Source organism: Macrosteles quadrilineatus, unplaced genomic scaffold (assembly GCF_028750875.1).
Source record: "Macrosteles quadrilineatus isolate MER2022 unplaced genomic scaffold, UCM_ALF_1.0 Scaffold_1__1_contigs__length_201487025, whole genome shotgun sequence".
NCBI classification, from domain to species: Eukaryota; Metazoa; Arthropoda; class Insecta; order Hemiptera; family Cicadellidae; genus Macrosteles; species Macrosteles quadrilineatus.
The window spans coordinates 197117185-197143139 of NW_026542594.1; the positions used below are offsets into that span (position 1 = coordinate 197117185).

Genomic DNA, 25955 nt, shown 5'->3' on the forward strand with positions numbered 1-25955 from the left:
CTGAACACCTGAATTCAAAAATGCCAATCTGAAAGTATAAACACAAACAAATAAAAACAAGTTACATTACTTTTTTCTTTTCTTCACTACAATGATGAGTTTACACCCACATTAATGTTTGGTCCAAGCAAACTAAAAAAACTTACACAGGGATCGTTAAAAAATTGCAAGAAAACGTTTTATGGTTTTATTTTGTAGAGTTGGGTTTGCAGAATGACATACTAAAAGTTGCCAAAAATCGGTGCACGAGAAAACCACTAAAATCAGAATTTACAATGGCGGCTTTTTCCAACATTGGACAAGCTAAAAAAAAACTTATTTCACATTCATTTGTTATGCACATTTTTCGAGATATTGACTTGGGACCACCGCCCCTATTTATTGGGTGGTTAGTACTTCATTTTGATAGGGAACATGTTTTTGGCCGCCATCTTGGATCCGCCATATTGGACATTGATAATTTTTTTTCAATGTAATGATAGTGTTGTGACACATCATTACCAAATACATTTTTACACTGATTTCAATGCCGAAATCCGTTTTTAAATATCTTTATTCATTTAGAAGATATATTCAAACGAAAACTCTCCACCATACATTTCTTATGGACGTTTCGTAGTTTTATAATTGTTTTAAAATTATTTTTCTTATATCTCCAGTTCTTATTGACGCTTGTAGTTCGTTCTAGGCTTAAAATATTCAGTAATGTAAGGGCTTTCATTTGAGCTCTTGATCATTAAAATCAGACGAGTTGAAGACCAGCTAGGAACCTCAAAACAATATTAAATTTAACTTTTTAGAAATATATTTTTATTAAAAGATTTATAACTCGGGTTGTTAATACGTCACCAAGTTCTTTCTGGTCTGAAATTACTCAGTAAATGTTTGGCTTTAATTTTATTGATCATTAAACAAAATCTGACAATTTTAAAATGAGTCATGGACCATAATTTAACATTCAAATGTATTTATATTGAAATTTGTCTTTAGTTAAAGACGTATATCCCCAATTCTAAATAACTCCCAAAACTCTTTATAGTCTTAAATAATTCGCCAAATTGTTGACTTTTATTTTAGCGATAGATTACTTTCCGGGAGTTATTAGGGTTATCTACTTTTTGTTTTCAATTACGTCATGCTTGAACAAAAAAAAAACAATAATATCAATTGCCTTATTAATTATTGTAATTATATACACTACTTTGTAATATACACTTCTGTCTTGTTTTAACCTAATTAATTTTGAGGGAGTGTTACTATGTTAAGCAACACACAAAAAACCTCACGGACAGTACAAACCTCTATTATACCAAGATAAAGGGAATGAAATATAAATTATTTTAATCACGATTAAAGAGTTGTACATAGTAAATGTTTTTATTTGTGAGAACTGGGTTTTGTATATTTTTATGTGACTGTTAATTGTTTTTCTTACATAGTTTTTATATTTAATATTGAAATTAATATATTTAGATTGTTAAGCTTAAAAATTTTCTGTGTTGCTATTCCAAACAATATCTTCGACTTATTCTGTTTTGATGTGAAATACAGGTGCTTTCTAGATGTTCAAATATACAAGTAGTTCTATCATTAAATAACTTTTGTTGTAAATGTAAAATGCAATATTTTTATAAATGTTGAATATACAAAATATTATATTGTTTGTTACAGACTAAGCTGTGTTGTTTTTCTTCACACCCCCCACAGAGAAGTAAGATACAGAGGAAACATTCAATGGTACACTAAAGTGGTGTCTACCACAAGTCGTTGGTGTCTAGAGTTAAGTCCAAAACCACCCTCATGTGCTACAACGCTAACGGTGGCGGAAGACCCTGTGCCCTTTTTGTTTTTATTTCCTTGCTCGACACAAGTATATTTCCGGCACAACATACTCAAGCTGAAAGCGCATGGTCGTCCCATATCTCTCTGTATCTCACTTCTCTATGCGATTACTTAAATTTCCGATTTGGTTGATACAACCTTGATAGATTTGTCATTCTTATAAATCAGCGGTTTTGATTTGCGTTTCAAATAGTTTACGTTTGATTGTGCTAGTTAACTAAATGTTTCCGTCTTATTTTACAGAATGTATAACGGTTTGTTCTTCTTTAGTTATACATCCTATTGACATTTGTTATATTTTGTATAAGTACCCTAGTTATAAAGATGGTTAAATAACAAAAAACAAATGGTTAACCACAAAACATAATCCGGACATAACTCAAGTAAAAAATTATCTTTAACTGCTAAAAGGATGATACTATGGTCAAATTTTAATCAATAATACTCTTGTAAATGTAAACACGACAGTTGATTTAATTTAGCACACTAGAACACAAACATTACTAATCAAACCATGGCATTCTTGGTTTTAAAGTTAAACTTCCTTATAGATGGTCAATTATCTATTCAAATCTTTAAGGCCGCGTTCATGTCGGAGCTGCGATTAGTGATACTAGCTGCGATCCTAGCAACGCGTAGATAATAACGACGTGCTTTGTAATAGGCCTGTTTACGTCGGAGCTGCGCTGTTAATCGCTCTTGGGTCCCGACCATCGATGAGAGCAGCGATAATAGCTCAGTCCATTTTCTCAGCTAGTATCGAGGTTTCCAACATGGATGTTGATAATTTAATATCACAAGTTTTTATGAGACCAGCATTGTGGGACAAGTGTGATAAAAATCACCACAATAGATTTGTGTTAGACAAGCTGTGGAATGAAGTTGCTGAAGAATTGAAAACAAAACGTAAGTAAAATTTGTTATATTTACATGTTTACAACACTACAATAGATTTTTACATAAGTACATTTTAAACAGGTTTCGTATTTTTTTTGCTCTGCTATCTGGCCTGCCTGTAGGTCTACGTCGTGTGACAGGTATTGGTTGCAAGTGTTTGAGTTTATTTAGGTTATGATCAATTCCCTCTCTGTCTATTATGACATTATGCAATAAGCAAATACAGTTAACAATGTGGTCAGCCAACTCGACTGAAGTTTGAATTGTTGTTCCTAGTACTCTCCACTTTGCGTTGATAATTCCAAACGCACATTCGACAGTTCCCTGTGCCCTTTACAATCTTGAATTTATTAAAGTAAGCTTCGTCAGCCTGTAAGTCGTCTCTGCTAAAAGGTTTTAACAAATTTGGTAGGAGTGGATAAGCATTATCTCCAACCATGACATGTGGGACGGTAATATGAGAATTTGGTAGAGCCTTGTCGTTTGGAATTTGATTTGATTTGGAGTCCTCCGGTTGATAGTTGTAGGAACAAACTTGATGATCTAAATGTTCCCCCGTCACTCTGTTTCCCGTATCCACCAACATCAATGGTGATGAATTTATAATTGGCATCCACAAGTCCTTGTAAAACAATAGAAAAAAACTTTTTATAATTGAAAAACATAGAACCAGAGTGTGTAGGACAATTTTTTCCGGATATGTTTACCATCAATACTACCCAAACAGTTTGGGAAATTCCAAATTTTATAGTAGTCATCAGCAATTCTTTTGAAATCTTCTTTATCAGGAATTTTCATGTGTAGTGGTTGAAGTAATTCCCATATAACTTTAACAACTTCGTCAACAATTTTTGATACGGTTGACGCTCCCATTCGAAAGGAAAATGCCAAGCTTCTAAACGACTGTCCAGTAGATAAATATCTGAAAAAATATCATTATGTTAATTTTTTTCAGAAACTGCAGTCAGAGGCAAGTGGAAAACTTTACGTGACAAGTTTAGAACTGTCTTGGTATCTATTCCAAAGCCAAAGTCTGGTGATGCTCAGGACTGTGTGGACTACACTGGGGAATGGAAATATTACAAAAGTCTCATATTTTTAAAAGACCAGTTTACCCCTAGACAATCGAGTGGAAACTTTGGCGTGACAACTCCTGTACCTTCGCTTGAAGAGTCGGCTGGAGAAGATAATGATTGTGAAGAAGATTTTGGTGATTATTCAGAACTGTTTTGTGCACCATCTACGGAAAATTCTGTTAGTAGTAATGCATCTCAATCATTACAAGCAAAAACTTCTATGTTACAAAAGCGGAAACAAAAAGAAATTATTGGCGAGAAACTGATACAAGTAGAAAGGGAGAAATTAAAGTATCTACAAAACAAAAAAACCAAAAAACGAGGACGACGATGAAGATCTAAATTTTTTTAAAAGCTTACAGCCCCATATCAAAACAATGCCTCCATTGGAAAAACTGGAATACCGGATGAAGGTAATGAAAATAACGCAAGATTTAATCAGATCTGCAACCTCCACTGAGAACAACGTTAGCCAGTCAAGTGCTACAAAGTTTTTTTATGAAACTGTTACCTATAATATAGATGCCAATGAAGATGAAAACCAATTATATACTTTGCAACCTTTGGGTTGATTTCTAAAGAAATGTTTATGTTCCATGATAACAATAAAGTAAACCTACTTACCTTAATGTTAGCATTAATCGTTCCTCTGCCATTATAGGTCTAGTGTGATAATTATTCCAGTCCTTCTGGATGTTATCGGAAATTTTCGTCATTATGTAGTCGAAAGTTTCTATTTTCATCCTCATGTAGTCATAAAATTTTCTGGGATCTTGTCTTAAATCTTTATACAAATGATGGTACTCCCCAAATACATTCCTCTCCACGTTGATAGAATGTGCACAATATTCACGTTTATTGCATCCTAGTAAATAATCCTTTACTGTATTTGAAGCAAAAATTAAATCTTCTTCAGAATCACTCATCATGAACTCGTTTTTTAATACAACAAGAAATCACGAATCAATCTTTCAGCACGAGTCGCGGCTCAGACATGAACAGCCGATAACAGCAGAGCGCTACTCTCTACTAGCATCGCTGCTCTCATCGTTGCTACGATCGCTAATCGCAGCTCCGACATGAACGCGGCCTAACAATAATTAACAACTAACATTGCAGACCAGGGAAAAATAATCGGCACAATCAAAATGTAGTAAAATGTCATTTTTCCAAAATACAAATAGTTCTCTTAATAAAATAACAGAAACGTCAGAAAACAAAACTAACAATTTATTTATTAACAAAATTCTTATTGATTTTAATGACCGTGTATGAAATATAACTATTTACAATATAATTTTTATTACTGCTTCTATACACATGCAACAATGTCAAGATAGAATTATCTAATTTATAACAAATTTTTAGAATATAATTATATATTTTATAGCTACCATCAAAATTAACTTTTATTACTTTTGGTTTAGTATGAAGGCACATATTTGGATAATACATTAGTTTAACTACTTGAATTAAGTAATTTTATAAATTAAAGTACACAGAACATCAACATTTGGTTAAATTAAAGACAAACTTAAAGAGAGGTATAAAATTGCTTTCTTATGTAGTTTTTTATCCAATGGCTTCTGGAAAATTTGCAAATCCATATTTTTTACACAGTTTTAAAACATAAAACTGAAAAAAAAATAGTAAAAAAAAACTTAATTTTATTTCTCAATGCAAATCTAACCAAACAATTACTTTTGAAGTATAGAAAACTAATTTTTTTAATAGATTTGAATTAGATATTCCTCTCGTGGAAATGAACCCCCTGAACTGTATACATTGGCAATTACACATCTAATTCGCTTATCAATAACGGAATGTTTCTTACCCTAAATAACGAATCATTAAAATATATCACCTGACACACAAAAACATTTCATTGGATGATGATGAGAATAAATAAATACAGGTTTAATCTATTTACTTAAATATTATTTTTACATCCAAACAAAAACTGAAACACATGGTCTTTCAACACCTTTACCAACTAAAAACAGATAAAACTAGGCCTAACGTCATATTTGAATAATGCTACAAACAAGCATTCGTCCGTACATAGAGGAAACAATTTTGTTACAAATTGAATACATAGAGTCAACAATCATTCCAAAGACTTGCAATATATGTTGTAATGAGCTGGTAGAGTTAGAGAACGACGATGATGTAACTCCTTGGTCTTGTGCTTGAGTTTGTGTGAAGTTATCACACATTCAACTCCATACGTCAGCGGAATACCTGGAAATAAACAGCAGTGGGTTAGAACCCTCAATTTATCACTACTTTTAATTCCTTCAGCTTGGGGAGCGACCTTGTCTAGTGATAGAGCACAGGACTTCCGTCCTTGAGGTCCTGGGTTCAAATCTCCCGCCAAATCATCAATAGAATCGATCTAAGTGATAATGCGCAACCCCTAAGTCTAGCCTGAAGTAATGTAAAACCGCTTAAAAGAACTTTTTCACCTATTATTTAACAACGCTAAGTATTAGGGACCACCCCATGGGGATTTAAACATTTTGAGTTGTTCTACAGGTTCCTACATTTTTTTAAACAACATCACAAAAACCACAACACCAAAACACATCACACCTTCTTTTGTATAAACTCATAAAAAAAATATTTTACCCATTGTGCGCTAAGCTTCAAAAATAAAATGAACGTAAACTAATGAACTACAGTAATTACAGTAGCCTCTTGATTAGACGAATTGGCCTAGTCCAGCAACCTGAGGAATTAGTTTATGTTGTGTAACCAATTTTAACCCTATATAATTTGTGTGTAATTGGGGTTAAGTGAAAAATATGTGCTTATTTGTATTTGGGTGAGCATTGACAAGATCATTGTCATAGCAAAGGAAATAATAGCCTACATTTTAACATCCCCTATTCAATTTCTATTCTATTCTCGCTAAAACTCAAGGTAAACTTCAATGTTTATCAGCAATCAGTTAATTCAACCAACTTTTCCAGTCAATTTTGAGAACAGATTGCCGAGACCTACCTCTTTTGTGCCTCCATTTTCTTGACATAGGCAAGCGCCTGCTCATGTGTCATGTTGCCTTTCTCTTGCACAACTTCCACAACAATCTCGTGAACATCTCTGGCCATCGTCCTGGCATCTCTGGAAAACAGAAAGGAATATGCTATCAGGCAATGTTGAAGCATGTTACAGCATTGTTTATTAAGATAAAAAGTTGCAAAATATATCATTTTAAAGCTATTGAAACCACGGATGTGATTTGCTATCTACTTTTTAATTTTAATTGATATTATCAAACTACATAAACAAACATACTGATTTAAACTTTTTTCAACCACTAAAGAAAATTTAAAAATCCAAAAAGCAATTCACACAAAAATATATTTATCACATAACATTTTCTGCTCGGTAATCAAGCTTACGGTGCATGGTTAATATGCTTCAACGTGAACGGATGTTTTTGCTGATCGGCGCTCGAACAACCACCACTGTTTAGCGTGGCATCTGACGGTCAACCACAATGCAAAATTATTGACTCCTGCCAACTCTAAAGGGTATATTTATCCTGCCCTTGATTAAGTCAAACATGTTATGTTCTATAATCAGTGATGTTACTATAAATGGTTTTTAAATATTACCCATTGAGAAGAGGATGTTGCCTCGGTGGGTTATGAGTGCAGCATAAGTGTGGAATAAAGTGAGAAGCCTTGAGTAGCTTTGTCACTCATAAATAACTACATTTGAAGTGTGACACTACGTTATAATACCACTATATTATTATTTCCACTATTTTTAAGATGTGGACACTTTTAAGGCGTACATAAAAGGGATACAAAATACCTTGTGAAGCTATATTACTGACTATGCCAGCTTTTCATTTAACCAGGACCTTATATAGCTCAACTAAAACAACAGCTGGGCCCAGTCTTAAACCAGGAAAAATCTATTAATTTTCAGGATTGAAACGGCAACCTCTAGAGCAAAGGAACACTGTAAGCACTCAATTAACCACTCACAACAGGTACAGCTAAAGCTGATCAACTAATAGAACTCACCCACAAATGTAAAGATGTCCATTGTTTTCACCAATGATTCTCCAAACCTCATCCTTATTTTCCTTCAGTAAGTGAGTCACATACACTTTCTCAGCTTGGTCTCTTGAAAACGCAACATGAAGCTGGAACATCCACATTAACAGTTAAACACAAAACAATTTGTTAATTTTATGCTTGTCTAATTATATGCTTGCCTACGGATTTTATTGATGTTACGATTTTGCACCTATGATGCGCTATGGTATCCATGCTATGTGCGTTTGTAGCATTAATTGAAAATAGTTTGAGTGAAGGTTTGGTTATGTAACTCTTGTAGCCGATATGTAGCCTTTAGGGGTTAAATGTATACCAAGGTTTCTTGTAAAAATTGAAAACCTAATCTAGTTTTTAAAATCAAATAGCTTTGTTCTTACTATTTGTGACACTTAAAATTAAAAAAAGTTTGAATAAACTTAAAGATTATACAACTCACCTTCAAGAGGCCAATCTTCTCATATCCCTCCAACTCCTCTTGGTAAAGGAAATCTTCTGACTTCTTGCGGCAACCAAAGTACAGCACTGTGTCTCCAACTGGTTTGCCTGCAAATCACACAGATTAATAAGATTAACTGTATTGTTACAAACAAGACTAGCAGCAATACTCTACAAAGAAAATCAAGATTTTAATATCAGTTTAGTAGCAACACTTGTCCCTACTCCCTAGAAACTTTATTCTGTACTGCCGTTAATTTTTAGATACCGAGGTAGACATCCCGTCATGTGTTCCAGCTGTAGCCTACTTTATATTAAAAAATAACAATACACTTGTGCTTGACTAATCCAAACTAATTAGGACCGAACACTGTTCAGATCAGCTGATTATTCGAATAAGCCGAAGTAATTTAAATACAACAGAACTTTTATTATCCCTGATATAGGAGGGAGGGAGACCACGGATAGTAAAAACCACGGTTAATCCAACATGGTAAACAAATATAAAAAAACAATGTAATACTGTTTAAATTTAAATAGACATTAATATCAACACTTGCATGTGTACATAAAAATAACAATTTTGCAAAACCATTTATATTGCGTAGTCTTCATATTTTTAGTCATTAGACTTGGTAAATATTTGATAATGTTAAAATGAAGATTGAAAGTCTAGTGTGTTGTATTACTTACTTTCTTGTCTGGCCAAATCTCTTTCCTGTATGAACCCCCTGAATGGTGCCAGTCCTGTTCCTGGTCCAATCATGATTATAGGAGTCTGGACTCGTGTCGGTAACCTGCAATCACACGGTCAATCAGGGAAAATCACATGGTCAATCAATGATATACATCTTGCACTAAAAGCTACAAGGTAAAATGTAATGTGTGGACATACAGTTATAGTTATCTAATTGTTTTACTAATTTGACTGGTACTTGTTGACTTTGTTGAAAACAAGACCGACGAAAGAGACACATCTTGGGTTGAACGCAAATGATTTACTTTTCTAAGGTGTGTTGGAAGAAATTAGGTGTAGAGTGGGATATACAGGGTGAATAGCTGATCTCTGCCACCATTGGTATCACAGAAACTATTAGATTTGGAGAAAACATTAAATGCTATGGATATTTTCTTACCTTAAAAAATATTAATAAATTACACTTGTTTTAAATGACTGTGATTTTCCAATATGGAGACTAATTTTAACAATTCTTATGAAACACATTGTATTTTAGGATTGTTTAGAACTAAACTGTACAGTTAAAAAACATTATATTCTTAACATTTTTTCTCTAAAGATACTTGATTAGGAGCTACAGCATGTTACACCTTGGAAATAGTAGCTTGCTATGTAAATTCTACATCCTGAAGCTAATAAACAAGTAAGTTTGGAGAGGAAACACTAAGAGTACATAAGTCTTAGAACTGGATTTACATTTTAAAAAGATCATTAGTTACTGGGTGTTCTGTAAGAAATTTTTATGTTAACCCCCATCTTTATACAGTGTAATTCATAATGTCATTTTATAATCTTTTTAGAATTTTTACATTCAATTTAAGACTTATTCCAAATGAGGAAAAGGGCACAAAATCAACTTACTTGAACTGCGACTTGCGTATGAAGATCGGCACCAGGGGCGCTGCGGCGTCGCCCTCGGGTGGTACTTTGCCTGACAGCCAGTTGGTGCAGACGCCTCTGTTGATCCTTCCTGTAGGAGTGTTGTACTCTACCTTCACCGCAGTTATGTGCACTGTAGTAGGGAACAGCTGGAAGCAACGATGTAATTATTACTAGTACTACCTTTGACTAAATAGAACCTGAGAAGCTTATAGTCCAGTGGCTAATAGGAAAGAACACAGATTATAACACTGCTATTTCGTCCTGCCAACTGTGGCCACCAAAGTAATTAGTATCTATTACATTCTGAGTTAACAACTCTGAAGATCACTCTAGTTTTGAACTTTATCTGACATAACTCCTCGACCTACTCACTGAAGAAGTCCTACATAGGGGTCTCAATCCCGGGCCTTCAACCAATCCCGGGATTTCGGGATTCGTCTCAGCCGATCCCGGGATCCTGGGATTATATTATTTTATGACTTTATAGCTATTTACTTTACAAGTGTAGTAAGAGCGTTTTTACATCACGCAGGTGAAGGTTGTGCAACGAGCGGAAGCGAGTTGCATAATTTACCTAAGTGATGTAAACACGCTCTTGCGTATCGTATAACGTACAATATTTTACCTGACCCGACAATATACAGGAGGTTACGAACAATATTAATCATTATCCATTTCACTCATCTTCTAACAGTAACGTTCATTTACAAACAAAAGCTAGGTTAGGAAAATTCTTCAAAACATAACAATAAAATTCAAGAGCACAGCTGATTTCTAGCGTTGAACGTCGTTGGCTCCATAGAGGTATATTTTTTAAGTTAATCACTCAATGTTATTTAAATGGGTTTCATTACATCACCGAGTGAGTTTTTGATACTTTACATCACTCGAGAAGTAAGGAAGTTGTATACATCACGCTTGGGATAGGGAAGTTTAACATGGCGGGTTAGGTAAACTTTTTTACAATGGTACTTACTACCTTAGAAAAAGAGAAAGTTATGTACCAGTTTCAAACTGAATAGAAGAGATATTTTGAATGAGAGATACTTTGTGTAGCTTTGTTACTAACAGCTGTTTCTTTATCCACGACCATTAATTAAAAGCGATCTATGACAGTTGTGGCCGATTTCAAACCATCAAAAAGCTACTGACTACCCAGGATCGCACCAGAAAACTTCTGACTGTAATGCATACACACCTTGGCTGATGAAGAGATGGAGTAGTAGCGACACTGCAGTCTAGGCAGCAGCTCGCACAGATGGTCGATCTCGGGCTTGACACTCTGCATGTCCTCCAGGATGTGTATGATGTTCCTGTTATCCTGGATGATCCACTGGTTGTACAGCTGTTTACCCTCTGGGCTAGTGGATGACATGAGCTTCAGTGTTTCCTTCTCCTGCAAACAAAATATCAATAAAAATTAAAAACTCAATTTTTTACAAATTTAATTCAAGTGTGCAAAACTCTTTTGGCAACACTTTTGCTAAAATTAATACACCTTGGGAGTTATAATAAGCTCAACTTTAAGGTGCACCTGAAACACAAATAAACACCCAGTAATAACATTTCAGTTTCATCTTCACCAATGATCGTAACCTTGTAACAATATATGTAATTCTTATACACCCCAAATTTCCCGCTAATCTGAACTGATTCGGAATGAACCCAGTTCAAATTAGGCAGATAAGCAGTAAAATTGCATTACAAAGTATTTTCATGGCTGTAAATAGCCAACATGATGATCAATTAATTGCCACATTCAAATTAATTTTACTATGTGACGTCCTTAAAAGAAAACCAATCAACATATTTTTTTTTACCTAGGACGCTAAGCACGAGCCAGGGATTGTTTTTCACATTACTTCAGGCTGGATCTAAGGGTTGCGTCATTATCACTTAGATAAAATTCATAGGTGATTTGGCGGGATTTGAACACAGGACCTCAGATACTGAAGTCCTGCGCTCTACTACTAGACCAGCTAGATCCTCCTCCCAGCCTTTAGAGTATTCCAACACTAGTTTAGTACAAAGAAAAGTTGGTTAAAAAAAGAGAACACACCATAAACAAAAATACACTACCATCAACCAACAAAGATTAACAAGAGGCGATACCTTGGGATCCTTGGCGTACTCGGAGAGTTCCTTGAGTATGTGTGTGCGAGGGTTGGAGGTGATGTCCACGTAGTAGGTGAGAGCCGTGCGGTACGTTGTAGGACAGGGGAATGGGTGCTTCTTGCTAGAGTCCTCTGCAAACAACCAATGAATGATAGGTGTTATGATAGGTGAAAGGAAAAATCTTGGGTGTATTACGAGAACAAACAGTCAAAATGTGAGGCCTACAGTTCTTGAGTGGAAATGATGTGCTTTGTGTTCTTCTTAATACACAAATAGCTATTTCAGTTTACACCATTCTAGCTTTACAATATCATATACATACGATACGTCATTTCTGAATGTAAAATAAAGTATAGAGCACGTGGAATATTTGTTGGAGGAAACTCAACAGCTTGTCAGATTACCAAACATGTTGTACTGACAAAGATAGATCTGTACATAGCTGTACATAGTGAAAACTCCATGTTGCAGGGTGAACAAAAAAATAAGTATAGAACTAATCTTACTCATTTTTGAAATAGCAAACTATGCACATTTTTACCAAACACCTTTGAATAAAATGGACTTATTTCTAGTATTTAGGATTATTCTAGTATGATGAGGAAGACTTACCGTCAGTGTTAGTGAGTGTGAACACAGTGTCCAAGTCAGCGTCCAGTAGCTTGCCCAATTTGCTAACCAGAGTTGCGTCATTCTCAGGATAAACAGCCAAGTGGTCACCTGTGAACAGTGAAAACAATATGAAACCAGGCTTTTAACCATGTATATACTTGACACATTAAGGGTTTTCCCTTTTACATCCCTTCTTAGCTGTTATACTCAACCGATTTTTACGATTGAGATTTCATTGTTAAGTTTTGGTTTATGATCTAGCGGAGGGACGAATGGTAACCAAAAACGTCATTTCCTTTAGGGCTTCGCCCCAAAGCGTTTGATTTTTTACTAGTTTTTTGTCGAAAACTCATTGATGATGACCAATTTTTTTTTTACAGTTTAAATGAGAACAGCTGATCTTTTAGTTGAATGCGTAATCACATTAGATTGTAAACGAAACCAAGCAGTTTATTGAAATGGATCAAAAACCAAACAATGGATATATTAGACTAGTTTTTTTTTTTTAAACTGCAACCATATTGAGGTAGGTAAATCACTGTTCATAATTTAAATCTAAAAGCAACAAATTTTATTTTTTTTTTAATTAGTAATTGTATTCACCTAATAACTGTATCAAACTTAATACAATATTTGAAAATTAAAAGGGTATTACATTATTTGTCTTTCCTAGGAATCGAGCCCTTATGAAAATTTACTATTTGTGTACCCCCTCATTAACTTTTACTGAACAGGGTGGACATTACATTAGAGATGTGTTGATTTCCAATACAATTTTTTCTACATTGCCGCGAGAGTTGTGAATGATTTGGCCGCGATTGTCCAAGACGATGATGATGTTTCCATGGCTGTGGGAGATGTTCTATAATTTTGAATCGTGGAAGATGTAAGAGCAGCTATCACAGGGCAGTCACTAACAATGTGATTCATAGTCATACTCACAGCTATATGACGGATTGTCTGTTATTCGCCATTTTAACCTCTACTGCAATAAATATCTAGACTGGTTAGCTTACCAGTATCGTATCTCATCTTGGAGCCGTTGATGTCAAACTCCACGTGCATGCAGGATCGGTCGCCGCTCTTGTGCAGTTCTCGGTTCACCTTCACAGGGGCCAAGTACGGGTTCTTCATGTCAAACGGCCTGTCAGGACACACAACATACACACTAGTTAGACACAAAAAACAGAGATATTACAAACAATAAAATTGCTTCACATTCACCTACGTCTCTGGGATTGCACTAAAGTGTCAGTAATTGTGTTTGGAAAAAGTACAGTGGAATGTTTTTAGCACAATCCAATATCACAATTGATGGAAAATTAGGAAAAGGACTTAGAGGTGAGCACATATTTTTTAAACATAGATGTTGTGTTAAAGGATAAAAGTTCTTGATTTGTAGAGTAGCCAAAGACCTTCTCGGAACCTAGTGGATGCACAAGTAAAATAAGGTACTTTGTATTGATATTCCTTAAGAGTCAAAGTGTGTTGCCGACCTTAGTGATTAGCCTATCAGGCTTTGGTGTAAGAGGGACGAATAAAACCACAGCATATCCACAAAACATTTAGTATGTTTGGACTGCTTTTCTTTACAAGTGTTTCTGTTACCTTCTTTAAAAAATGTGACTAGACAAGGCAAAATAGGGGTCTGGGGGCCAGAATTTTTTACTTTGAGTCAGTTCTTTGATCTTCGGATCTCAAACCAAAATTAAGTTGGACCAGAATCAGGTTATTTTGAATAGAATTGGTTTTTAAAAATATAAATAACTGTTAACACTATATGCCGTTTACAATATTGTACTTAACCTCTCATTGTCATGGCAAAATGAACATCTTACACAGTGAGGACGAAATCATGAACATCTTCCGCAATCACAATGAAATTGAGAAAACTTTCTGAGGTAATGGCAAAATTTTAAAGTCTTCTGCTGTCACAGTAAGATTGTGAACGTATTTTCTGCAATCCTAGCAAAATAGAGATCATCTTCTGCGGTCACGGCAAAATCGAGAACACCTTTTGAGATCAAGGAGAAATTGAGGGCTTTGACCATTAACATCAACAGCAATCGCAGCAAAGTATTCCAATCCAACATCTTTGCAGATATTTTTCTAGAAAATAATGCCGCTCGCACACTTATAATGCAATTACCCAGCCCGAGATTGGCCCCAATATTGTTTCCGGCTCAAACCGATCTCTCAGGACAATTAATGGCCCGACCTGACGCAAAAATGTTGAGAACTACAAAATAATAAAAGTATACTCACGGTCTCTGGTTCTTGAGCGAGTGAAGCCTTGCAACTTCTCCGGTGTACACACGCTCAGGGTTGATGTCCGGGTGTTCGGTCAGCTGGTACTGTCTCACGCTCACCTCCTCACCTGTGCTCTCTATGCCAAAGTGATCACACACGGCTGGCCAGAACTTGTCCTTCCACGTGATGAAGTCGTCCTCAATGCTAAACAATAACAGGGTTAGTATATTAGTGGTGTTTGGTGAATGGTCAACATTTTACCTAAAATACATCCTTAAGCCAAAAGGTATTCAACTTGTTTGAGTGAAATTAACAATAAGATTTAAAAAATCCATCCTCGGTCTGAAACTCTATATTATTTGGCCGGACACATGTTTTAATGTTTCATGTCATTGAATGTTTTGTTTAAATGTGCTGTATGTGTGCGTGATTATTTTATGTACAGCTTCTCAACAGAGACGGCAGAAGATTCATCAATGAAGCAACTTAAGGAACTATACTCAATGGAAAACTAAAAAATATATTAACAACAGTGGTGTTACCGTTACCTTTTATATGTGCTTTCCAACCCAAGAGGCAATTAAGAGATACATTTTCATTGAAGCTGCAGATTTAAAGTAAAGTTTTCCAAAAGAATAATTTCATTGTATGAGAGACACAACTTCAAGGATGAAACAGAACCAAAGCTTTTCAAGCAATTTTGCAAGATAAGAGAAGCGTCTTACTTTGCATCGTCATCGCCGAGCCCCAACTCCATGACCCTGGTGGCTCCGAGCTCTTCCAGCCGCTTGTCTACGTAGATGCCTACTGCATTGTAGTGCTCGTATGTTTTGTTGCCCAGGCCAAACACCTGCACAGACACATTTTAGGTAAGCAGGTGCTGAATAGAATTAAGTGTTTTATTGTAATAACTATCAACTAAACAAATTATGCACAAATTATTTATGGTGAGTTTGGTTGCTTAGTTGTAGCGCCACAGGCTTCGGGCCAAAGGCAGCAATGTTGAGGGTTCGGATCCTGTTACATGCCAATACTTTTCATCAGTACAGTTCACTCTAATACTCTACTGGCTCACCCCTTGCATTTGGGTGATACGCTCCATGGTTGCTCATAAATTTAAAGGATGTATAATATCTGAAAAAAAAAAAAAAAAAAAAAAAATCTGCCAGTTAATAAAATCAGGAATTCATCACAAGGAACGAAGGAAGTCAAAAGTTACAAGAGTGTATTGTATTATTAACGTGAGGGGGAGTGTATTATGTAAACTAAATTTGGTTAGCAAGACCTAGATACTTAGATTATTTTTAAAACCTGTTGCTTTTTGATTGTTATATTAAAGGGAGAAAAATTAAATAATAAAAAAATATATATATTTGAAGGCTATCCCTGATAAAAAATGGTGACTTAGAACAGCGACTTTTCAATGACTTTGAAGGTCTTCTAATAAAATCTGTGACTCCAGTGATTAGTGAGTATAAGAATAGTTGAATAGGGAGGAAATCTACTTATACTTGACTACAAGAGTATTACACCACACCTTTATATTCTAGGACACTAGGGTTTTCGCCCTAAACTGTTTTACACATTACTTTAGGCTAATCCAAAAGGGTTGCGGCATTATCACATAGAAAATCCATTGGTGATTGGTGGGATTTGAACCCAAGACCTTGGGCTCCAAAGCGCCGAGCTCTACCACTAGACCAGCTTGCCCCCCACAGTAGTATTACACTAACCAAGGCCCATAAAATTTCAGCGAATCCGCAGGCCAAAATATTTAATACTGTCCCTGACCTTGGCACGTATTCCAGTTTTTTATCAACGTCTGACCAGCCGAAAACTAGTTCCGGTAAGTGGCAGTGGCGAGTAGGAATACCAGTAATTTGAACCTATTACAGACTATGACCTTGACTGGGCCTTGGTATTACTTCCTATTTCATTCAACCTCATCTTTCAACTATTACCCAATACTTGTACATTACATCATATATAAATCATATATGATACATGATTTATATGTTTTATTCATATATGACGTAAATGAATCATGTATACATTATAATATGAGAATTAAACTTCTTCAAACATATAAATTACCTTTCACAGTTAGTTTTCTATTTCAAGTACAATATGTTGTGGTTTAAATAATTTTTTTTTATTTTGTATGTTTCTACCCCGGCATTTTTGACATTGTGAAAGGGAACGGTCCAAACACTGGTCTTGTTACATAATTGTAAAACTGTATAACTTTTATCAATACACATTTTAATTACATAATATTTTAAAGACACAATTTCAAGGTATCAGACCAGGACATATGGATCCCTAATGACCCTGTATTACTGAAGAAATAAGTGTTTTGATGTACTAAAACTAGTTTTTGATGGTACTGTATATACGAATAAAAAATGTATTGTAAATTAAAAAATTAAATTTTAAGATATTTCTTATAGGCAATGTTTTTAAGTGTAGAAAAAAAAACTGAAATAAAAAAAGTTGAATTTACAAAAAATATCATTCTATATTTTGTTATTATAACTGTAGTAGGAAAACAATACATTATTCCCTTCAATATCTGGTGAAAATGTATGTTAAATAATTTCCTTGAATTATTAAATCTATTATCAGAGTCACAATCAGGTGTTCTCAATTCGAGTTTGTTTTTCTTTCGTACTTCCTTGACTTAAGCTGTATTGTAAGTCAGTGGTACACTTTAATAAAGACAGCCCATTACTTTTAGTTATTTGATAGTGCCACAATCCTCTAGGTCTTGCCTAAAGTAGTAAGTAAAACCCTTCTAGGGTTATGACTTTTTTTAAGTCCTCCTTTCTAATCCTAGAAAGCTATAACTAACCCGGAACAATTTTACACATTACTTAAGGCTAGTCCTAAAGAGATGTGGCATTATCACATGGATAAAATCTAAAATCCATTGTTAATTGGTGGGATTCGAACATAGGACCTCAGGCACTGAAGCCACGCTCTACCACTAGACCAGCTCGCTCTCCTAGGCTAGTGACTAGCGTCCTAAAATAAGGGGTTGGGATATGAAAACAAAATACTTATCACTTTATCGAGGTTTGTTACAGCTGAGAATCAGTATGGTTTGTATTTGTCCAATTTTTTAATTTCCTCCATGTAAAATGTACGACACTTACCGCGTAGTTAAGGCCGGTTAGATCAGCATCGCCATTCTGCAGCCATTCGTAGAAGTCCATCGCGTTGTCCGTGGGGTCGCCCTCTCCGTACGTCGCCAGACAGAAAATTGCAAGAGAGTTGGGAATGTCCTTCATGTGTACCAGCTCTCCCTGCAATAAACATTAGTTAAATCAAAGCGCTATTGATTACTGCTTAACTAAAGCACCAATGAGAACCTCTTCAATGCATTAATATAATCAGCGAGCCTAAAATCTAGATAAATAAAAATAATTTTCTTGTGAGTAACTTTGTCAGTGACATTTGCAGCTACTGTATGTTACTCAGAGATAACCAAGAGTTTTGTAAATGTGCCTCAACGAGGAGTAACATTGTGATTGGTAAATGTGCTAGTCATTCTCAACTAGGCCTAGAAGTATCAGTGAGATAGGCAAATGTGCTGTTCACTGTCAAAGTAACAGTGAGATAGGCAAATGTGCTGATCACTGTCAAAGTAACAGTGAGATAGGCAAATGTGCTGATCACTGTCAAAGTAACAGTGAGATAGGCAAATGTGCTGATCACTGTCAAAGTAACAGTGAGATAGGCAAATGTGCTGATCACTGTCAACCAGAAGTATCAGTGAGATTGGTAAATGTGATGGTCACTGTCAACCAGAAGTAACAGTGAGATTGGTAAATGTGCTGGTCACTGTCAACCAGAAGTAACAGTGAGATTGGTAAATGTGCTGGTCACTGTCAACCAGAAGTAACAGTGAGATTGGTAAATGTGATGGTCACTGTCAACCAGAAGTAACAGTGAGATTGGTAAATGTGCTGGTCACTGTCAACCAGAAGTAACAGTGAGATAGGCAAATGTGCTGATCACTGTCAACCAGAAGTATCAGTGAGATTGGTAAATGTGCTGGTCACTGTCAACCAGAAGTAACAGTGAGATAGGCAAATGTGCTGATCACTGTCAACCAGAAGTAACAGTGAGATTGGTAAATGTGCTGGTCACTGTCAACCAGAAGTAACAGTGAGATAGGCAAATGTGCTGATCACTGTCAACCAGAAGTATCAGTGAGATTGGTAAATGTGATGGTCACTGTCAACCAGAAGTAACAGTGAGATTGGTAAATGTGCTGGTCACTGTCAACCAGAAGTAACAGTGAGATTGGTAAATGTGCTGGTCACTGTCAACCAGAAGTAACAGTGAGATTGGTAAATGTGCTGGTCACTGTCAACCAGAAGTAACAGTGAGATTGGTAAATGTGCTGGTCACTGTCAACCAGAAGTAACAGTGAGATTGGTAAATGTGCTGGTCACTGTCAACCAGAAGTAACAGTGAGATAGGCAAATGTGCTGATCACTGTCAACCAGAAGTATCAGTGAGATTGGTAAATGTGATGGTCACTGTCAACCAGAAGTAACAGTGAGATTGGTAAATGTGCTGGTCACTGTCAACCAGAAGTAACAGTGAGATTGGTAAATGTGCTGGTCACTGTCAACCAGAAGTAACAGTGAGATTGGTAAATGTGATGGTCACTGTCAACCAGAAGTAACAGTGAGATTGGTAAATGTGCTGGTCACTGTCAACCAGAAGTAACAGTGAGATTGGTAAATGTGCTGATCACTGTCAACCAGAAGTAACAGTGAGATTGGTAAATGTGCTGATCACTGTCAACCAGAAGTAACAGTGAGATTGGTAAATGTGCTGGTCACTGTCAACCAGAAGTATCAGTGAGATTGGTAAATGTTCTGATCACTGTCAACCAGAAGTAACAGTGAGATTGGTAAATGTGCTGGTCACTGTCAACCAGAAGTAACAGTGAGATTGGTAAATGTGCTGATCACTGTCAACCAGAAGTAACAGTGAGATTGGTAAATGTGCTGGTCACTGTCAACCAGAAGTATCAGTGAGATTGGTAAATGTGCTGATCACTGTCAACCAGAAGTAACAGTGAGATTGGTAAATGTGCTGGTCACTGTCAACCAGAAGTATCAGTGAGATTGGTAAATGTTCTGATCACTGTCAACCAGAAGTAACAGTGAGATTGGTAAATGTGCTGGTCACTGTCAACCAGAAGTAACAGTGAGATTGGTAAATGTGCTGGTCACTGTCAACCAGAAGTAACAGTGAGATTGGTAAATGTGCTGGTCACTGTCAACCAGAAGTAACAGTGAGATTGGTAAATGTGCTGGTCACTGTCAACCAGAAGTAACAGTGAGATTGGTAAATGTGCTGGTCACTGTCAACCAGAAGTAACAGTGAGATTGGTAAATGTTCTGATCACTGTCAACCAGAAGTAACAGTGAGATTGGTAAATGTGCTGGTCACTGTCAACCAGAAGTAACAGTGAGATTGGTAAATGTGCTGGTCACTGTCAACCAGAAGTATCAGTGAGATTGGTAAATGTTCTGATCACTGTCAACCAGAAGTAACAGTGAGATTGGTAAATGTGCTGGTCACTGTCAACCAGAAGTAACAGTGAGATTGGTAAATGTGCTGGTCACTGTCAACCAGAAGTAACAGTGAGATTGGTAAATGTGCTGGTCACTGTCAACCAGAAGTAACAGTGAGATTGGTAAATGTGCTGGTCACTGTCAACCAGAAGTATCAGTGAGATTGGTAAATGTGCAGGTCACTGACAACCAGAAGTAACAGTGAGATTGGTAAATGTGCTGGTCACTGTCAACCAGAAGTATCAGTGAGATTGGTAAATGTGCTGGTCACTGTCAACCAGAAGTATCAGTGAGATTGGTAAATGTTCTGATCACTGTCAACTAGAAGTAACAGTGAGATTAGTAAATGTTCCGATCACTGTCAGAAACAAGAGTGTGTTTAGTAAATGAGCAAGTCACTGTTAACCAGAAGAAACAGGGTACATAGTTGGTAAATGTGCAAGTCACTTCCAACCATTACCACTCTCACTCTCAAGATTACATAAGATAACCTCAAATTGAAGTAGACCTGCTCAATGCTCTCACAAACCTCAAGGTGACTCCGCGCATATTGTGAGCTAATAACTGTTGTTCAATATTCATTATCACATTTCATTACGATGAATTACAGTTTCCTAAAAATCTTGAGCTCAAGTAGGATGAAAACATTATTTACAGATTTGGTACCTATTATTGTTGTACAAAATTTGTCCCTATGGTTGAAAATTTGTATCTTGTACAAACTGTTGGTAAAAAACAATTCATTCGTACACATGCTTTTAAAATCAGCAAGACAAAAATTATGAAAGTTTCAAAACACCCATTATGAATGAGAAGACAATATTTATAAGGGACTAGCAGAGTACCCGTCCTTTGTACGGGATTGGGGTATAAAGTATAAAATGCTTATTGCAGTTATAATCGTGCTTTGCGTTTAGAATGGAAGAGATCACGTTTTGGGGTTTTTTATTTTTATTTATTAACTAGCTGTGTACCCGTTCTACGCACGGGGATCTTATAATATTCAGTTGAAACCTTCTTATATAAAGAACAGCAGTTGGTTTGCATATTTTAAGATATGCTGGCCAAACTATTATACATAGCTTCATTTTATGTTGTTTTTTGTTGTTCCGGATCGGTATGACAATCAATAAAAGGTTAAATTACCTCTGTGTCTGCCGGTCGATCCTATAACGGTAGGCTTACTTTTATTTTTACTATCTGATCTCGTTTGCATGGCTCAATCACGTCCTGGTTGAAGTTCGTTCGCTACGCTCACTCACCTGTATGTTGGAGCTCGTTCGCTGCGCTCACTTTCCTTCAGGTTAGCTCGTTCGCTACGCTCACTTGCCTTCAGGTTAGCTCGTTCGCTACGCTCACTCGCCTCCAGGTTGCAAATTAGCTGTTGTCATAAATGTAAAAGAAATAATAGTGCTAGTGCTGCACCCTGTTGGTAATCCTTGTAACTTTAATGCTATTGAACATCACAGAACAGAACCAACTTGTTTAATTGAAACAGCTGTTAAGATTCAATAATTTCATTTCTCATAAGGTTAACATGGGCTTCCAGAAATTCCACGTCAAAAATCGACAAAAACTTGATTTTCAAGGGTTTACTGTTAAATATCTAACTGTCTCATATTCGATGAAATACGTCTAAAACCATCTCATATATGTATAGTATTTGGAAAATAAGTTTCAGGCGGGACAGTGCTATAGTTATTGAGGAGTAGTTGTAATAAAGTGCGTATTTTAGCGTTACCAAGAGAATGACAGATAGACAGACAGACAGACAGACAGACAGACAGACAGAAATTGAGATAAGGTTTGATTCGGTTTCTCTGACCTATGAAATGTAAAAATAACCAAAAAGTTCATTATTCTAAGCAATGTACAGACAAAACTCTAATTTTATTTATATAGATTAAAAAAGACCTATTACTAAGAAATAAATGTTTAAAGATAAATGCAAAGCAGAGGTGGCAGCACAAGAAGTGAGTTTTGACTTCCGACTTTGGTGGTACATAAAAAAAAATATTTCTTAAAAAGTTTGCAAGCCAAACACTCTTTATTAGGTGGTTCTTTTTATTTGGATGTTAGGTATGATTATGATGGTTAGAGTGTCCAATCAAAATTCACCTGTACTAAAACTATTCATTAGACTTCTGTTGGTAGGCCTCTATTGATATTTATGGTTTTACGTGTTGCAGTTACATAAATCTTTGCCCAGTGAATGGTAAAATAATTAAATAAAATAGGCTATTTCTTACAGCAATGTTACACATTAATTTGAATATCCGATGCCATCTTTAGTGTATATTTAAAGCCTAGCATGCCAAAGCTATCCACTAGTTCTTCGTATTAACAAACAAATGTGTAATAAGCTAAATGTTCAATGGTACAGTAAACTAATCATTTTAGACATCTGGTGCCATATTGACTTTGGAATTCTGAAGTACAGTAGACATCCCATCTATATGCACCAGCTGTAGCCCATTTTTAGTTTAAAAAATCATAGATGAATGAACCACTCTCAGAATGCAAGTCCAAAACTAGTTTTATGAATACATTTTTGTTCATCAGATAGTTAATGTTGCATAAACGATGCTTAGCATACAAAAGCTGTCCTATCAGTTTGACTTGGTCAAAAAGTTAGTGCATTTGACAGAAATCGTGGTTCAGAAAAAAATGTGACTCAACTCAGCTATATCAAATTTAATTCAACTGGTGACAACATTAACTTGGATGTAATGTCTGGTTCTGTCAATCGTAAAACCTACTATTATTACAACTTAAAACACTGACCATATCATATTCCTCCGGGTCGGCCACCATGCCTTTGAGACAATAGCGCATACCCTCCTTGGCTATGCGACCAGCGAACTCTTCTCCCGTCCCGGTCTGGCTGCCGTAGAAGGCTACAAGCGACCGACCGGACGACTTGAGCTTCTTGATGAAGGAGTTGTCCCCACTCTGCTGTGTGGGCGACCCGAGCGTTGTCGGTCTGCAAGACAATACAACGGTTTACGAATCTAGTCCATTCGAAAACTTTGAGTTAAGTAATTACCTAAGTAAAGAAATAACTAAATACAAGTTTTTTTTGTGGTTTAAAACTGGTACCAGCTGTTCATGAGCATTGAAATGTTTAAAAACATTACAATAGAAACATCTGATTTACATGTTCCTTTTCATGAGGGATAGGGATGAGACTGATCCAGTGTGTGCCTGAAACTGGTTGTCCAACGCTTAGTAAGTTAAAAGTAAAAGCAGGAATAACCTCTAAAAGCGTTCCATCCTAGATTTGCTATAGTTTGGATAGGTTAGGTTTGATTCTCAACTCCAAATAATAATACAAAGGATATTCCTCAGAAATTGTATGATTTATATCAAATTGCGTGCTTCAACTTTACACATGTGACTGTTTGGTAATGGTATACCTTGTTGTCTATCACCGCCAAAATATTTTACAACCGATCCTTGGCTAGTAGATCTTGGGACTGACTGTCCAAGATCATTTACTAAAAACCCCACTGATCAAAGACAGTTGAGCCCAGTTTTGAACCATCAAAAGCCACAGATTGTTAACAGAGTCAAACTGGCAACAATTAGCAGGTTAGCTCTATAACCACTCAGCACCCTGCCATTTTAATATTTGATAAATACCAAGATCAACCACCTACAATTTAATCCAAACAAAGCATACAACACTTACTGTATCGTGTAGACTGGCTTAGATTCTTCTTTTTTCTTCAGCAACCACCATCCAGCAATGCCAAGAAGGGCGACTATCAACACAATGTCCAGCACTCCAAACAAAGGTTCTTCATTGGCCTCTGCAACAACCTCCTCTACAGCTGACGTCAATGAGACCAACATGACTGCAACAAACACATCAGTGTTACCAAATATCAACACAATGTCCAGCACTCAAAACACAACCCTATTATAATACGGTGATTTGGTTGAAGTTATATTAAATTCAGCACCACCATTGATCAAATGTATTTTATTAAGGGATGTAATAGAGATAAGAAATGAGTTCCTGGGCTGTGATTAAAAAAGATACATAACAGTTGTCGTTTGACACAAAATTCTTATTCCTCATTATTTAGCTTTCACAAGAATATAACATTTCTGCTTGATAGTTTAAAATTTGAAAATGAATCGCAGATTAGAGGATAGTAAAAGAAGGTATATGCATCAACCAGTAAAAAAAATTATTAATTTATGAAATAAAAATTATAATTTAGTCGCTGTCTTAATTGTTGTTGCAAATTATGGTATTTATCATCCAAGGCATTGTTATTTAGACGATACTGTTTAAGACATTTATTTCCACTATAAACTGTAGGTCCCTTAGTTGCCATTCGCTGTATTAATTAACAGCTGTGTCTAAGGAATATGTCGGCCTTAGTCACTAACAAGACTACAAGTTCGTGCCACTCATCTCACACTCATCTCCATTCATATTTGGCTTAAAATACATAGTTTGTATGGTTGCCATTTCATAAAGTATTAAAAGATCAAACAAATAAAGTAGGACCAATCATGGTAATTCATTAAATCATACTGCTTGTGATTGTGAAACACTGTTTAATGCAAATCAAACTACGAAAATAATCTACATTACCAACACCACAATGCTTCTAGTGGTAAACAAAGACAAAGTTGTCAATCACTCTAAAATTCTATTACAAAGCACTCTTGTCCATCCACCAAAATGTATGTCAAGTTATAAATCTTTGACCGCTTCTAAATCTTCAAGTTTACCGTTACTCAGTCGCTATTTATGGGGATATTCTTCTTTTGACAAGATGGAAATATCCTTTACAAAGTCCCGGAATACGGCCAGACTAGTATTTCCGGAGCATTAATATTGAGATGATTCTCTTCCGGCCGTTTTTGTCCAGGGCTGCTAGAGACTTACAACGGTTGAACAAGGTTGAAATAAATCTCCATATCATACATTCATGAGCAAAGCTATTGACTTGTAAAGAATGGACCAGAAGAGGAGTCGAACGGTTAGAAAAAGGAGACCACTGCATCACACACAAAACGCTGAACTAGAGTGGACAAAAAACCTATAAATAAACATTATAGTCTTTGAAGAAGCACTAATCTAACACGGTAACTCAGAACAAAAAAACTTAATGCATCTCAGAACCAAAAATACTATGAGTAAAACACACAGAACTAAAAAAGACTATTGATAAAACATTAAAACTAAAAAATATTATAGATGAAACCTTGAACTAAGATAGCTATTGGACAAAATCAATTGTTCAAATTTTTAGGCATGAAAATTGATTACCTTATCCAACCACAGTTGTTGGTATGATGGCTAGTTTCGTTCCTTATAACTCAAGTCATTTTGTATGCAACCCTAAGGAACAAAACTAGTTGTCATACCAACAACTGTGGTTGGATAAGGTAATCATTTTATTTATCAATAATATAT

At 35.8% G+C, this 25955-nt stretch overlaps 2 protein-coding genes across 2 annotated transcripts in view; one reads left to right on the forward strand and one right to left on the reverse strand.

Annotated features, from left to right (window-relative positions):
- The first annotated feature begins 2615 nt into the window (after positions 1-2615).
- Positions 2616-4898, forward strand: LOC129003799 (uncharacterized). Its single transcript, XM_054432109.1, has 3 exons — positions 2616-2748; positions 3695-3993; positions 4791-4898. The coding sequence occupies exons 1-3, from the start codon at positions 2616-2618 to the stop codon at positions 4896-4898; spliced, it is 540 nt and encodes a 179-aa protein (XP_054288084.1).
- A 69-nt stretch (positions 4899-4967) lies between these two features.
- The window catches only part of LOC128993621 (NADPH--cytochrome P450 reductase), a 46281-nt gene continuing 25293 nt past the window's right edge, over positions 4968-25955 (reverse strand). The window contains exons 2-16 of the mRNA XM_054417642.1: positions 24210-24375; positions 23303-23501; positions 18077-18226; positions 15647-15771; positions 14937-15125; positions 13688-13815; positions 12672-12779; positions 12057-12190; positions 11143-11340; positions 9924-10090; positions 9017-9120; positions 8325-8431; positions 7853-7974; positions 6819-6938; positions 4968-6056 (exon numbers count right to left, since the gene is read on the reverse strand). Coding sequence (XP_054273617.1) covers positions 6032-6056; positions 6819-6938; positions 7853-7974; positions 8325-8431; positions 9017-9120; positions 9924-10090; positions 11143-11340; positions 12057-12190; positions 12672-12779; positions 13688-13815; positions 14937-15125; positions 15647-15771; positions 18077-18226; positions 23303-23501; positions 24210-24375 — 2042 coding nt within the window. The 3' untranslated portion in view covers positions 4968-6031. The remainder of the gene's footprint in view (positions 6057-6818; positions 6939-7852; positions 7975-8324; positions 8432-9016; positions 9121-9923; positions 10091-11142; positions 11341-12056; positions 12191-12671; positions 12780-13687; positions 13816-14936; positions 15126-15646; positions 15772-18076; positions 18227-23302; positions 23502-24209; positions 24376-25955) is intronic.